Raw genomic sequence first — 16479 nt, 5'->3', positions numbered from 1 at the left:
CTGCCTTTTAAAAAAAATGTAATTCTCAGATTTGTATTTTTTTTTAATATTTGCTTTTGAGGGAGAGAGAGAGAGAGAAATAGAGCATGAGCAGGGGAGGGGCAGAGAGAGAGGGAGACACAGAATCTGAAGCAGGCTCCAGGCTCTGAGCTGTCAGCACAGAGCCTGACATGGGGCTCGAACTCACGAACTGTGAGATTATGACCTGAGCCGAAGTCTGATGCTTAACTGACTGAGCCACCCAGGCACCCCTGTATTTTATATTTTTAAAGTGTATTTTTGTTTCTAATGTTTTTTTAATTAAAATAATTTTTAATGTTTATTGTTTTTATTAAAAAAAATTTTTTTTTAGCATTTATTTATTTTTGAGACAGAGAGAGACAGAGCATGAATGGGGGAGGGTCAGAGAGAGGGAGACACAGAATCTGAAACAGGCTCCAGGCTCTGAGCTGTCAGCACAGAGCCCGACGCGGGGCTCGAACTCACGGACCGCGAGATCATGACCTGAGCTGAAGTTGGCTGCTTAACCGACTGCGCCACCCAGGCGCCCCTAATGTTTATTGTTTTTAATTTAATGTTTATTTTTGAGAGAGAGAGAGACACAAGAGTGTGAGTGGGGGAGAAGCAGAGAGAAAGGGAGACCTAGAATCTGAAGCAGGCTTCAGGCTCTGAGCTGTCAGCACAGAGCCCGATGCAGGGCTTGAACCAACGAACACGTGAGATCATGACCTGAGGCAAAGTCTGATGCTTAGCTGAATGAGTCACCCAGCTGCCCCATAATGTTTTTTTATTTTTGAGACAGAGAGAGGGAGACAGAGCATGAGCAGGGGAGGGGCAGAGAGATGGGGAGACACAGAATTCGAACCAGGCTCCAGGCTCTGAGCTGTCAGGAGAGAGCCTGATGCCAGGCTCAAACTCACAGACCACGAGATCATGACCTGTGTTGAAGTTGGACCCTTAACCAACTGAGCTACCCAGGCACCCCTCAAATATTTTAAGTTTTCATTTTAAATTCTAGTTAGTTAACATATAATGTAATGTTGGCTTCAGCAGAATTCAGTGATTCATCACTTAAACACCCAGTGCTTATCACTACAAGTGCCCTTAATACCCATCACCAGTTCAGCCCCTCCCCTCCCCACCTTTCCTCCAGCAACCCTCAGTTTGTTCTGTATAGTTAAGAGTCTCTTACGGTTTGCTTCCCTCTCTTTTTTTTTTTCCCTTCCCCTATGTTCATCTGTTTTGTTTCTTAAATTCCACATGAGTGAAATCGTATGGTATTTGTGTCTTACTGACTTATTTTGTTTATAATACACTCTAGCTCCATCCATGTTGTTGCAAATGGCAAGATTTCATTCTTTTTGATGGCAAAAACTGCCATTTAAAGTAACATTTACAGGTCCAGAAAGTGGGACCTGGTATCTTTGTTTGGCTATTACTCATTTTTTTTAAACTTTATTTATTTTGAGAGCGAGAGAGCACAATCAGGGGAGGGGCAGAGAGAGGGAGAAAGAGAATCCCAAGCAGGCTCCACACTGTCAGCGTAGATCCCGATAAGGGTCTCGATCTCACAAACCATGAGATCGTGACTTGAGCCGAGATGAAGACTGACGCTCAACCAACTGAGCCACCCAGGCACCCCTGGTTGGCTATTACTGAGATCCACAAATAAAGTGGAAGAGGAAAGAAGTTAACATTAATTGAGCAATGCCTGTATTGTATGTACTTTAAGTGAAACAGCATATAGTATTTACAACAACTATGTGCTATTACCCCATTTTTCAGATGAATGGAGTTTCAGAAAAATGAAGTGATTGCCCAGTGTTTCATTGCTAGTCAGGGAAGGAGCCAGAACTCCTCAATATGATTCCTACTAAGTCACAGTGCCTCAAAAGCTGGCTGGTGTTTTGAACTTACTGACTAGGCAGTGTGAAGTTAGTGCACTTGATAACACATAACAAACGTATTTGTTTCTTTTTCATTTCCTGCCCACCATCTATATTGCATTTTTAAATAACCTGAATATAAAGGACATTGGGGTTTTAGCAGTTTGCTATTATCCAATGTGGTTTGTAATATAGCCAAACGAGATAATTCAAGGAAAACTACCTTAAGGAACCAGAAGTACCTGGTTTGGCTATAGATGTAGTCTCTGCTTTTTTATCATCATCACCACCACCATCATCATGTGTGATCTCTTGTTTTTTAACTGAAATATTTAATCACTTGTATTTAATATACTTATTAATTAATATTAGGTTTAAGCCTATCATCTTCATATTTGTTTTCTATTTGTCCTATAGTTCTTCCTCACCACCCCTTCCTGCCTTTTTTTGGATCAATATAATTTTTATGATTTCATTTTATCTCCTTTTGTGGATGTTTAGCTATAATAGTTTTTGTTTTAGGGTTCTTCTAGGATTTAGACTATATATTTTAAACTTAGAACACTCTGCCTTTAATTTTATAGCACTTCATGTACAGTATAAAAACCTTATAAAAATGTACTTCCATTACTCCTCTCAATCTTTTAAGGTTGCTTGAAATTGTCCCACAGCTCACGAATTATCTGTTCATTTATTACTTAAACTTTTAATTTTGAGATGATTGTAGACTGACATGCAGTTGTAAGAAATAATACTGAGAGATCCTATGTATCTTTTACCCAGTTTCCTCCAAAGGTAACACAACAATCAGGATACTGACATGGGTAAAACTCAACATACTACACACTTCCATATTCACAGGGATCTCTCATTTTGCCTTTCTAGAGCCACTTACAACCCTCTCCCTTATTCCTGGAAGCCACTAACTTATTCTCTATTTCATTTTTAAAAATCACTTTAAGAATGTTATGTAAATGTTACCAGACAGTATATAACATTTTGAGATTGGCCTTTTTGCTCAGAGTAATTCTCTGGAGATGCATTGAGATTTTTGCTACATGTATCAATAATCTGTTCCTTTTTATTGCTGAATATATTCCATAGTATAGATACTCCACAGTTTCTTGAACTACTCACCTATTGAAGGACAGCTGAGCCATCTCTCGTTTTTGGCTATTATGAATAGAGCTGCTATAGATGGACATTTGTATACAGTTTTTTGTGTGAAAGAAAGTTTTCAGTTGTCTTTTTTTTTTTTTTTTTTTTTTTTTTTTTTTGAGAGAGAGACAGAGACAGCATGAGCAGAGAAGGGGCAGAGAGAGAGACTCCCAAGCAGCCTCTGCACTGCTAGCACAGAGCCTGACACAGGGCTCAAACCCAGGAAACTGTGAGATCATGACCTGAGCCAAAACCAAGAGTCAGACGCTTAACCGACTGAAACACCCAAGTGCCCTAAGTTTTCAGTTGTCTTGAATAAATGCCCAGAAGGACAGTTGCTGGGTCATATGATAACTGCATGTTTATAGTTTCCTAAGAAACTGGCAAACTGCGGGTGCCTGGGTGGCTCAGGCAGTTAACTGTCTGACTCTTGGTTTTGGTTCAGGTGATGATCTCACGGCTTTGTGGGTTTGAGCCCTGTGTCAGGCTGGGTGCTGACAGCGCAGAGCCTGCTTGGGATTCTCTCTCTCCTCTCTCTGCCCCTCCCCCACTCGCACTGTGTCTGTCCCTCTCTAAATAAATAAATAAGAAACTGAAAAACTGTTTTCCAGGGTGACTGCACCATTTTATTTTACATTTCCACCAGTAACATATGAGTGATTCAGTTGCTCTGCATCCTTGGAGGCATTTGGTGGTGTCACTGTTGTTTTCAGTCATTCTGATAGATGTTTATTGTATTGTGGTTTAATTTGCATTTCCCTCATGGCTAATGATGTTGAACATCTTTTGTTTATTTGTCATCTGTGTATCTTCAGTGAAGTGTCTTTTCACATATTTTGCCCATTTTCTAATTGGATTGTTTGTTTTATACTGTTAAGTTTTGAGAGTTCTTTATATATTCCGGAAATATATTATCAAGTATGTGCTAGTACTTCTTGGATATGTGGTTTGCCGTATTTTCTCCTACTCAATAGCTTTTCATCCTCCTAACAGGATCTTTTACATAGAACATTTTTTAAAAATTTTGATGAAGTCTAATTTAGAACTTTTCCTCTTACAGCTAATAAATTTTGTGTTAGGTCTAAGAACTCTTTGCCTAGCCCCAGGCCCTAAAGATTTTCTTTCATTTGTTTATAAACATTTTACGTTTACATTTTCACATTAATGTCTGTGATCCATTTTGGGCTTATAAGTTGTGATACTCAGGTTGGGATTCATTTTTTCCCTATGGATGCCCAGTTGCTCTACCACTGCTTTTTGAAAAAGCCATCTTTCCTTTATTGAATTGCTTATACACTTTTGCAAAAAATAGTAAGTTCAGCATAGTTGTATGAGTCTATTTCTGGGTTCTTCATTCTTTTCCATTGATCTATCTATTGTATATTCCTCTGCCAATAACACAGTCTTGATTGTTATAGCTATATAAGACTTAAAATTGGATAGACCAATTCTTCCCATGTTACTCTCCTTTTTTCAAGCTGTCTTATTCATTCTAGATCCTTTGCCTTTCCATATGGATTTAAAAATAATCTTGTTTATATCTTCAAAAAGTCTGCTGGAATTTTGATAAGAGTTGCATTAAACTTGTATATCAATTTGGGGAGAGCTCACATCTTTCTTATGCTAAATCTTCCTATCTATGAACCTGATATTTATCCCCATTTGTGTAGATCTTCTTTGATTCTTTCATCAGCATTTTGTGGTTGTCAATATTCAAGTGTTGTATATGTTTTGTTAGTGTTCATTTATTTTTTATTTTCTTTTCTGTGTCTTTTTCTTTCCCTTTTTTAACTTTTTAATGTTTATATTTGAGAGAGAGAGAGCACGAGCAGGGGAAGGGCAGAAAGAGAGATGGAGACAGAATCCGAAGCAGGCTCCAGGCTCTGAGCTGTCAGCACAGAGACTGATGAAGGGCTGGAACCCATGAACCATAAGATCATGACCTGAGCCAAAGTTGGATGCTCAATTGACTGAGCCACCCAGGCACGCCTTTCTCTGTTTCTTTTTGGATAGTTTTTACTGCTATGACTTCAAGTTCACTATGTTTTTTTAAAAAGTGTTTCCTCCTCCCCACCCCCCATATCTAATCTACTCAATTCTGTTCAGTGTATTTTTAAAAAAAAATTTGTAATGTTTATTTATTTTTGAGACGATGAGACAGAGTGCAAGCAGTGGAGGGGCAGACAGAGGGAGACACAGAATCTGAAGCGGGCTCCAGGCTCTGAGCTGTCAGCCCAGAGCCCAACGCGGGGCACAAACCCAAACCGTGAGATCATGACCTGAGCTGAAGTCAGACACTTAACCGACTGAGCCACTCAGGCGCCCCCTGTTTAGTGTATTTTTAAAAATTTATTTGAGTGAGAGAGAGAGGGAGAGCAGGAGTGTGGGGGAAGAGGGGCAGAGGGAGAGAGAGAATCTTAAGCCAAGCATGCCAAGCATGCCAAACATGGAGCCTGATGAAGGGCTCAGTCCCACAACCCTGGGATTATGACCTGAACCAAAATCAGGAGTCAGATGCTCAACCAACTGAGCCACCCAGGTGCCCCTCTGGTCCAGTGTATTTTTTTTTTTCAGTTTATTTATTTTGAGAGAGAGAGAGAGAGAGTGTGTGTGTGTGTGTACTTGGGGAAGGGGCAGAGAGAGAATCCCAAGCAGGCTCTGCACTGTCAGCACAGAGCCCGATGTGGGGCTCAAACTCACAAACTGTGAGATTGTGACCTGAGCCGAAATCAAGAGTCAGATACTTAACCAACTGAGTCAACCCAGATCCCCCTGACTTAGGACATTTCTCTATTTTCCATGTCTCTATTTAATTTTTCAATCTGCAGATGCAATTATAATAACCTTTAAATGCCATTGTCTCCAAAATCTATAATGACTATTTCATCAGTTTTCTAGTTCTTAGATTATGAGTTACTGGTCCAGGTAGGTAGTATTAAACTATGTATTCAGTAATACAGACTATAATTCTAAATTCTTACGGGACATCCCCACTACCACTCTAAAACCTACAAAAGGACTTCTTTGTTATCTCTCTTTGCTAGTGGGAAGATTTTTTTCCCCTAATTTATCCTTTCCTGGGTCCAGGCATTTTAGTGGGTGTATGTGTTTGTGAGAAGCCCTAATTCCTACTTGTTTCATGTGGCCTCCTGAATATTATGATTCAGCCTGCTCAGGTATCAAGATCTTCAAATCTCCACTGTTTCTACTTGTGTTGGCCAAAGCATTCAATGCAGCTAAACTCATTGGTTTTAGTTTCTTGTTCAGGTTTGGTACCTGGGTATACTTTCCTGTGAGCTAGGTATAAAATGATGTCATAAATTGTATCTTATCCTAAATTTCTGGATACTAGTTTATATCTTTCACTATATTGCCTTAAATGGAACCTTGCCTGATAACATTTTTTGTCTTAAACTCATTACTATATTAATATAGTTAATGGTATTTTTACTTTAGCTTAATACTTGTCTGGTATATCTTTAACATTCAGTCCTTTTGCATTTTTGTTTTAGTAATATCTTGTGAATATATAACATTTTTGCCCTAGATAAACCTTAGAATCATCTTCACAAGATCCCAAACAAATCCTATTGTCGTTTTATTTGTGTAGGACAATTCCTTCCACTTTCTTCTTCTTTGTTTTTTCAAAATAGTTTGAAATTGGACTTACAGGTCAAGTCAAGATGAATGCCCTTTCTTTGAAAAATTACCTTTGCCTTTTCATTTATACAAGTTTTTATTGTTGTTGTTTTTGTTGGTTTAGTCCCTGAGTATTTAAATTTTTCTTCGTCTATGTCTTAAACATTTATTATTAAGTTTATCCTTAAGTTCTTTTTGGTTTCTTTGTTGCTTTTTTGAATAAGACCTCTTCCTGCCCTATTTCTCCACATAGGAGGTTGAGTGGTTTGTTAATTCATAATAAGTAAAGAGAATTTTTATAATATTGAAACATTCTTGAACTCTTGAAATGAACCCCAGACTTTGTTGTTTTCCCACAATTTTCAAGAGGAAACGCAGGTAGAACAACCTTTACTGTGTAATCTTAAAACTAGAAACACCAAAAAATATTTTTTTAACATGAGAAGATTTGTCAGTTTCTCCCGGTGGGCAAGGGAGGAAAGGTTTTAGGGAGGCCCTGGGACTGAAGGGGCAGAGGATACTTAGAGCCGAGCAGAGGGAAACATGGCTGCAAGCCCAGCCTTCCAGAGCAGTGAAATATGAGAACCAGCCTAAATTTTTAAGTTTGTTTTTAAGTATGTATGATTTTTCCATCATCCCTTATTCCTAGGGGTATTGGTAAGGCTATGGCTGTGGGTATTGATTTGAAGAACCCAAATCAGTGTGGTTAAACATGATGAAAACTTCTTTCTCACTTATGTATCATCTTAAGTTAAGCAGTCTAGGGCTGGTACAGCAGCTTTATGATACCACCCAGCAGCTATGTCAACCCTAGGAGCCACATCCTCATTCACATGGTTCAAGATGCTCACCCCCTTGTCAGCGTTCCACCTAGCTGATGGATACTGGGACAGGAAATGCATGTTCCTTCTATTTAAGGGCATGGCATCACCTTTGCTTATAGTCTGTTTATCAGAAGTTGGTCGTGTTGTCACGCTTGGATTTAAAGAGAGCCAGAAAACGTGTTATTTTTTCTGGACTGTCTTTGGCTTGCTATAGATTCCGTTACTATATAAGGGAAGAATAGAGATCAACAAACAAGTGGTCTCTGCTTCTTCAGGCCTTTTGTAACTTGGTGTGTGCCTGTCCTCATACACTTAGGAGTCAGAGCTTCGTGGTTACTTTGGAGGCCTTATTTTCTTATCTGTAAGATGAGTGACTGATTTATGATCTAACATTTGGGCCCAGGACTTCTGTGACACTGTGATCTCCTAATTCCTTCCTATTTCTTCAGTCAAGCCCTCAGTCCTAGCTAAAGGTCTGCTAAAGGAAAACAACAACAAAAACAAAACAAACAAACCATGTAATGCCAAGAACAATGTAATCTCCAGCTATCACTGTGCTGAATCCTGGGACCATTTTTCTATCTGAACAAGAGAAGCCATGAAAGTGCTCATTTTAGGAAAACAGTGATGATCAAGGTCAAGGCAAAACTGAGACGGGCTCCTGGTCAATGTTATGATTCCAGGCATAATATATATCCCACCTCTAGTGGCACAGAAATGAAGAAGGGTTCTACTCTGGAGTTGGGGTTGGAGCCTTTGGACGATGTCAATGACAAATGTTTGTTGCATACTTCCTTTGTGCCAGGCCTTGTGCTTTAGCTGAGGATAATGGTGTCGAACAAGATAGATATAGTCCTTGCTTCTTGGAGTGAGCAGAGAAGACAGTTAAATAAATTGGTATCGTTAAAAAAGCACACATGTGCCAAGTACGGAGAAATACAGAGTGCTGTGATGGCACATAACTGGCGGGCCTGCCTTATTCTAGGTGCTCAGGGAAGGCTTGCTTTCCAAGGGAAATGGGATTTGAGCAGAGACTTCAAGGAATAGTCAAGATTGGAGAGTAGGAAGGGTATTCTAGGTTTACGGAGCCCTGTTCGGAAAGTGGGGCTGAAGTTGATAGAGGAGGAAGAATAGGTGTGGTGAGAGGCTGGAGAGGTGGGTGGGGCCCACCACCAATCACATTCCAGTGCTGTAGCATTGCGGGATCAGAACCTAAGGATGGTCCAATCCAGTGGCTTTTAGTGCTGTTCCCCGCCTCCCCCCACCTCCCATTTTGGAATTTTATCGGAGTATTTTTGTCACAGTGTTTGGTGGTGTTTGATGGGAGCCTGGAGAGCCAGGAATCCTGCAATGCACAGAAGGGTTCCACTTATTTGAAATAGTTTTCACATACTTTCAGGACATTCATGTAGGTAAAAACTTTATAAATGACCTGAGTCTAGAAAGTGTTTTCAGCTAGACACAACTAATTTTTTTAAGTTAATTCATTTATTTTGAGAGACAGATTGAGAGAGAGAGAGCGCGAGCGAGTGTGCACGTGCACAAGTGGGGGAGGGGCAGAGAGAGACAGAGACAGAGACAGTGTGAGAGAGGATCCCAAGCAGGCTCGGCACTGCCAGTGACCCGCAAGATCCTGACCTGAGCCAAAGTCAGAGGCTTAACCGACTGAACCACCCAGGTTCCCCTAAACACAACGATTTCTACACAGTTTTAATTAACATACGTTGATTCTCCAGAAATATAATTACTATACCTATAAAATCAAAAGAAGATTGTACTGTTTCACTTAAACTTTACCAAAAGTGTTCACCATTTTGGATCGTACCTTGTGATTTTTGAAACAGCAGCGTAAGACAGACAGCATTGTGGCTGTGGCGTTCAGGCACATTCCATGTGAAAAGGCAAATTATCCACCACTTCATTAGGTCTCCTATAGCAGTCACGAGCATACATTTGCATATTGAAAGGTGTATTTTATCTCCTCTATTAAAGCATAATATTAGTTTTTAAAATGTAGGTTGTTTATATTACCTATGATCTTCTAAGTCATGATCGTAAGTTTCACGACAGGAGAATAAAGCAGTCACTAGGAAATATTTGTTACAAAAAGGCTGCCTTAAGGTCTGTCGGCGTGCGATTGATCCACTGGCCCAGTCCGGAAACTCCTGAATCCGGTAGAACCGGGAGCTTTACTAAGATACAGATCCCCGGCGTCATTGCCGGCCCCCGACTCTTCCCCAGCCCACCTCGAGGAACAACTGCCCTGCTGCTCAGACCTGCAGGACCTGAGCATAGGGCGCAGGAGCCTCCGACACCGAGACTCAGCGCAGAGGCGGGGCCAGAGTGCTACCCACTGGTAGCAACGCTGCTCCTAGAGAGGCTCGGCCGCGGCCTGGTGACGCACTTCCGGCCGCGCCACGAAGCCGCCTGCTGCGAGGTGAGTGTGGGGCTGCAGGCGGCGGGGGCGGTGCCCCGGCGGGTAGCTGTGGGTGCTGTGGGGATGGGTTTCCCGCACTTGCAGGAGTGGGTAGAACGGCGGCCCGCGGTCCTCCTCCGCCCCTCCTCGACTCCCACTTTGGACTTGGTGGCCGAATACGTTCCATCCCGTGGAAGGCGAAGCCGGATTACCGTCACAACCTCGGAGCCCCGAGCATTTAGCATTTTGTTCGGGGAAGATACTACTGACCTTTTGGGAAGATATGTCGGAGCAGCCAGGGGGTGGAATATTGGCAGGAGTGAAGCGGCTTGAGGTGATATCACTAGTGTTTTAACATGTTGAAGTCGTACAGGGGCTCTTAGCTATATGCATTTCAAGTATGGACCGTATGCCTCCTGACTCCTAACTAACATAGGGTCGTGAATCAGGGTTCAGTGAGAGCGCAGAAAAAGCAGAGCCCTCCCAGACACCGGGGAGCAGAACCAGCCCGGCTTTTGAAGGGCACTGTCTCCTGGAGCTGTGCGTTCCAAAAGGTAACTTGGCCCTACTCCTGGGCCGTTGGGATGACAATGATCTGGGGATGATTTATAATCACTTATTTGCGAAGTTCTAGAATACACATAAAATAGCCCCAGAATTCCTCATTCATACCTTCATGAGAAGCAATTTTACGAAAACACTATACTACACTAAATTATAGTAATTAACACGAGAAATTACACACACACACACATATATGTATATATCTATATATCTATATATCTATATCTATCTATCTATCTATCTATCTATCTATGTATATATCTCTGGAATGTGGCTCGTAGTGTATGCAGAGGAAAATTTATGGCCTTAATAGGTTTTAATTGCCAAATAGGGAAGAATGAAATGAGTAAATAAATCATGTATCCTCAAGAAGCATTTGGGCACAGGTTTTTTTAGCCTTGTAGTATCTAGTTAAAACACTGTTTTCCAAAGTTATTTAGTTCTTTTCTTTCCCACCACTTCAGTGTGGTTATGTTAGTCAATTGTAGTATAGTTAGGCTCATTTGCTGTTGTTTGTATTCCTTTTTGGCTCGCCACCCTATCCCATCCTGGTTGGTTGGCTTAATGTCTGTATATTTGGATATGTGAAACATTACTATGGTTATGAGTGTCAGAACAAAAAGGCACACTCAGAGAAGCCTGTCACGCCCTCCTTTCCCCTGCCAATCTCATCTACCCTATTTCCTTCCAGCCTGTTTGCATCACAGGCTCCTTTCACTTCCTACCCATATTTGAGGCAACCATTCTCCTTAGTTTCTGATTTATCCTTCTATTTTTTTTTTTTTTTTTTTTTTGGTACAATTGACCAGATACATGTGTATTTTCTTATACTCCCATTTTTTGGTACACAAAAGGTAGCACTCTACCTTTTGCATTTGCTTGTTTCATTTGAAGATATATTCTGGAAACCACTCCATATCATAGAGATAAGTATCTTTTTAAAAAACGTTATTCATGTATACTGAAGACTGCATTTAGCATGACATTTAAGAAGCATAATGGTAAAATGAGCACCCATGAACACACCACCCCTTTAAGGAGGAGAACATTTCTGGTATTGGTGCATCTCTCTGTGTGCTCCTTCTCAACCCAGCTCCCAACTTCCTACCCCTAGAGGTAACAACTAGAATTTTGTATTAATCGTCATCTTACCTATTTATAAAAATAATTTTATCACACAAAATATGTCTGTAAACATTTTGTTTTTGAGCTTTATGAAAATGGCATTGTAGTGTCTCTAGTCATCTGGGGCTTGTATAATTCAATTTTTAAAAAAGAAAACATTTTTATAATTTTATTTCAGTTAATTTTTTTTTGAGAGAGAGAATTCACATGTGTGCAGGGAGTGGTAGAGAGAGACAGACAGAAGAGAGAGAATCCCAAGTAGGCTCCACACCCAGCGCAGAGCCTGATGTGGGGCTTGATCTCACGACTGTGAGATCATGACCTGGGCTGATATCTAAAGTCTGATACTTAACCAACTGAGCCACCTAGGTGCCCCTCTTGTAACTCAAGATTATGTTCCTGAAGTCATCTATGTTGTTGTGTGTAATTGTGAGCTGTTCATTTTTGCTGCTGGGTAATGTTCATTTTTTGGTGGGGGTGGGTAATGTTCATTTAAAAAATGATAGGACAGGGGCACCTGGGTGACTCAGTCAGTTGAGCGTCTGACTTCATCTCATGTCATGATCTCATGATTCGTGATTTCGAGTCCCACATTGGGCTCTGTGCTGACAGCTCAGAGCCTGGAGCCTGCTTCGGATTCTGTGTGTGTCTCTCTCTCTCTGCCCTTCCCCCACTCATTCCCTCTCTCTCTCTCTCTCTCTCTCTGTCTTTCAAATGTAAACTAAAAACATAAAAATTTTTTTTAAAAAAGATAAGACAGTTTATGTACTCTCAGTGGATATGTAGGTTGTTTCCAGTTTTTTTTTAATTAAAATACTGATAATAATTTTGTACATATTTTCTACATATGAGAGTTTCTCTAGGGCATACATTTTTAAATTTAGGCATGAATATTGAATTTGATTAAATTCCTTTGGCATCTGTTGGGATGGAGAGTGTGTTTATTTTTCTTTGATTTATTCATGTGAAAAAGTATACTAATCTGTATCTTGATATTGAGCTTTACTTGCTTTCCTGGGATGATCGCTTTTAGTCATGGTATGTCACTTTAATGAACTACTGGAGTCTATTCCTTTATAGTGGGGATTTTTCTGTGAGTATTCATAAATGAGACTGGTCTGTGGTTTTTACATCAGTATTGTGCTGTCATCATAAAAAGGACTGGGAAACTTATTTTGCTGTTTTTTTCTACAGTTTCAGTAGTTAGAACTACTCATTTCTTAAAGACTTGAAAAGATTTGTTCATGATACATGTGGGTTCATTGTTTTGTGAGCATTTGCTCTTTACTGGCTATCTCAGTTTAATTAGGTAAAAGTGATCATGGATTACAGAAAAATATCTACATAACAAAATAAGTAGAGTTGATTTATTAGATTGAAATAGAATTATATGTTCTTCCATTATAAGATAGGTTTTCTTTTTAAAAGCATTCGTAGAATTTTTTTTAGGCATTTCAGCTAAAAAAAACAAAACAAAAATCCCCCAAAACTTTGTAAAGCAGAAGTAAATAGATCAGGTTATTTAAACACCATGCAATAAAGCCAAAATTATGAACAGAGAAGAAATTAATAACAAACTATCCTAAACAATTCTGTGGTCAGAGACAAAACACAGTTGCTGACTAGCTATAAAATATAATTAGTATAATTAAAACATAAAATATTTTTTTCAAAACCTCTGGCCTGTGGGTAATAGTGTATTCAGAGGGAAAATTATGGCCATACAGATTTTAATTGCTAAATAGTAAAGAATAAACATAAATGAATAAATCATGCATCCTCAGGAAGGTAGAAAAAAACCTTTCGCAGTCTAGCTTCCCCCAGAAGCAAAACACAGGACAGAGGTTTCTGTGCAGGCACTTTATTTGGGAATGTATTCCAAGGGCAGAGTGAACAGCAAGGGGAGTAAAACAGAGGAGGGAGAGCCAATACAAGGATGTGTTGTCAGGCTGGCCTGTCTATAGGCCCCTGGCGCTCATTCTTGCAGGATCTTTGAGCAGCCTTGGAATCTCATGGCTGCTAATGTAGGGGACTAAAGGGGAAAATATTTATCCATTGACTTCTATCCCCTATTGGTCAAGGGTGGCCTCACAAGCCTTAATTTGTCTGTGTTTCGGGACCTAGCAGGTATCCACAGGTATCTGCAGATGTCCCACACAGGATGCCAGAAAAGCCCCAGGGCAGGAGCCAGCCACATGTGGTATAGATCCTTGAGGAGGCATTGGTAGGTTGTCCCTGCGCAAAGCTGATCAAAGCCTCTGGAACTGGGCTGAGACCAGAGGATTTGGAGTGGTACATAAAGTATCTCTTACAGAGCTAAAGAAACAAAGAAAGCAGAACGTAATGAAGGAAATAGAGGAGTGATGTTCTAAATAAATAGAAAAGCTTATTGTTTAAAAATAAAAGAAAACAACATTCAAATAGACAAATCATTGTTCCACTTGACTTTATTAGTCTGCTCAGGCTGCCGTAACAAAATACAGTAAGTTATTTGGCTTAAACCACAGAGATTTATTTCTCACAGTTCTGGAGGCTGGGAGCCCAAGATTAAGATGCCACACAATTCGGTTCTTGATAAGGGCTCTCCTTGAGTTACAGTTGGCTGTCTTCTCATTGGTGTCCTCACATGGTAGAAAATGAACTCTGGTGTCTCTTCTGCTTTTTTATAGGGGCACCAGACCTCTCATATTATGGCTTTGTTTCACCTTATTACCTCATAGGATCTATATCCACATATAGTCATGTTGGGGGAGAGGACTTCATCATATGAATTTGGGGGGGTGGGGAGACATGTTCCATCCATAACATTAACAAAGCGGAAGGGGTCTAGAAAGCACACATATTCAAAAGAAGTGGGAAAAACAAAGTAGTTCCAGATATGGAAGAAATGGAACGAATCATGAACCAGTGTTTTCCACAGTTCTGCACTAAAGTGAAACCCTAGAAGACATAGATGATATTTTAGGAAAACACAGGTTTTCAAGACTGACTTTGGGAGCAGTAACCAGAAAATAACCAGTCCATGTGTTTTGAATACAATGAACAAGGAGTGCTCGGTCATGGGACCCTAGATAATTGAGTGACCCCTCAAGATGCTGAGGCCCTGGCTTCTTCACTGTCAGAGGGCTGGAAAGTATGAGGAGGCAGCATGGGACCTCAAAGGTAAACCTGGGCCATGTGGGAGGCTGGCCTCCCAAGATCTCTCCAGAGGTATCAGGGCTCTTGAGAACACTCAGTTATGTAAGGGAATAAGCAGGATGTAGGGGAATAGCTGTCTCCTCCAGCTCCCTGGAGCATGACTCTCAGGCCTCTGTGCTGGGGCTGCAGCCGTGCTGGCCTGGCTTCCCTTGCAGTGTAATCGAGGATGATCCTTGTTTAGAGAAAAAGAAGTAAGTCCATGATCTTGGTAATGTTCTATTTCTTGAGCTGAATTGTTGCTTTATTATTCTTTAGGCTCTCTATACATTTTATGTATGCTCTAGTGTATGTGATATGTGTCAGAATTGTAAAACCCTAGGGTTCCTAGGATCAATGTCATCGGTGGGAGGGGTCGTGGGCACTGGATCACCCCCTTCTTCTTGTGGCAGCTCCCGCTTGCATTCCTGTCTGGACACTGGCTGCCTGTGTCTCACATCTCTGAGGGGCTGTGTTGTTCCTGCAGGGGCGGGACTTGCTTCACATCTGTCTCTCTGTTTTTCCTCAGCTCCAGGCCTCCTCTGAGAGGGAGAGCAGGTAATGGCAGCCATGCTCCTGACAGCCTGGCCCCAGGTGAGCTGTGGGTCCTTCAGCTCTTCCTCTGAGCAGTTTCACATTGAAGAAGGGAAGCTGGTGAGCTTTGTGATGGAAGTTGGAGGGGTCCTCCTCGCTTCCGCCTGGAACTCATGGGAAGAGCGGTGACGTGAAGGGATGGAAGCAGCAGGAGAGCATCCCTGAAGGCAGGGGTGAAGTGTTCTGCACACTGAGGTTCTTTGCTCCTCTGGTGAATAGGCGACAGGAAGCTGCCCATGGAGGATGCTCCGTGCACGGATATGAATGGAGGAGGGTAGCACCGGCTTAGGATGTCCAGAGACCAGGGCATAGGTGAAAAGGAGTAGTAGGACCAGGTCAACACAAAGGATGGCTGTGCCTCTAATATGGTGTGGAGACAAGGGTAGTGGGGTCTGGAGAGGGAAAAAACAGGAAGTCCTATGGGACAGGATGTCTCATTGTGTCCTGGAGAGACTTTCAGGGCTTGGGTGCAGGGGCTCAAACTTTAGGTTTCTGATAAAAGCTCTGGACCCTCCCCCTCCCTTAGAAAAATAAGCATGCAAACCAAATTTTCCATACAATTTCAGGGACTTCACGGACGCCCTGAAGCACATCCATGGACCTCCATGGACTACAGGTTGGGAATAATCATAGTCACAGTAATTCCAGTAGCATTGTTTGCGGCTTGCTATGCTGCAGGCATAATACTAAGCACTTGCATGGATCGCTCAGTCTTGATTCCTTGCCCTTGACATAGGTGCTGTGTTATGCTCACTCTGCTACAAAACATAGGAAGGCAAAGGGGAGCAGAGTGCCTTGCCCAAAGTCACACAGCTGTTATTTGATTCTTCTCTGCTCATTCCTGTGACCTGTGCAATCAGTGACGTTAAGGTGGTCAGATTTGTCATGGCTGTGTAGGGAATAATTTTCAGGGTGATTCAAGAGGAAGGTGTCCACTTAGAAAGAATTCCATTGGTCGAGGTGATAATGGGCTTCATCAAGGAAAGTAGTTAAAAAAAAAAAAAAGAACCCAATTCAAGTAATGCTTAACAAAATCTTTAGGATATGGAGAGTCAGGATTGAGGGTAGAGTAAGAGAGAGGGAGGAGTCAGGAACATTT

General features: G+C 41.2%; 1 protein-coding gene across 21 annotated transcripts in view; it reads left to right on the top strand.

Annotated features, from left to right (window-relative positions):
- The window catches only part of ZNF23 (zinc finger protein 23), a 32999-nt gene that overhangs the window by 7718 nt on the left and 8802 nt on the right, over positions 1-16479 (top strand). For 4 of the 21 annotated variants that reach the window (XM_027076142.2, XM_015085465.3, XM_053211322.1 and 1 more), the window contains exons 1-2: positions 9840-10477; positions 15316-15440. In XM_027076142.2, coding sequence (XP_026931943.1) covers positions 15348-15440 — 93 coding nt within the window. In that variant the 5' untranslated portion in view covers positions 9840-10477; positions 15316-15347. Of the gene's footprint in view, positions 1-9805; positions 10478-15315; positions 15997-16479 lie in introns of those variants that run through there. The other 17 variants (XM_027076154.2, XM_015085346.3, XM_027076144.2 and 14 more) reach the window with 13 other exon arrangements.

Source organism: Acinonyx jubatus, chromosome E2 (assembly GCF_027475565.1).
Source record: "Acinonyx jubatus isolate Ajub_Pintada_27869175 chromosome E2, VMU_Ajub_asm_v1.0, whole genome shotgun sequence".
Taxonomy (NCBI): domain Eukaryota; kingdom Metazoa; phylum Chordata; class Mammalia; order Carnivora; family Felidae; genus Acinonyx; species Acinonyx jubatus.
Note: the sequence above shows the minus strand (reverse complement) of the source record. Positions and strands in the feature narration are given on the sequence as shown.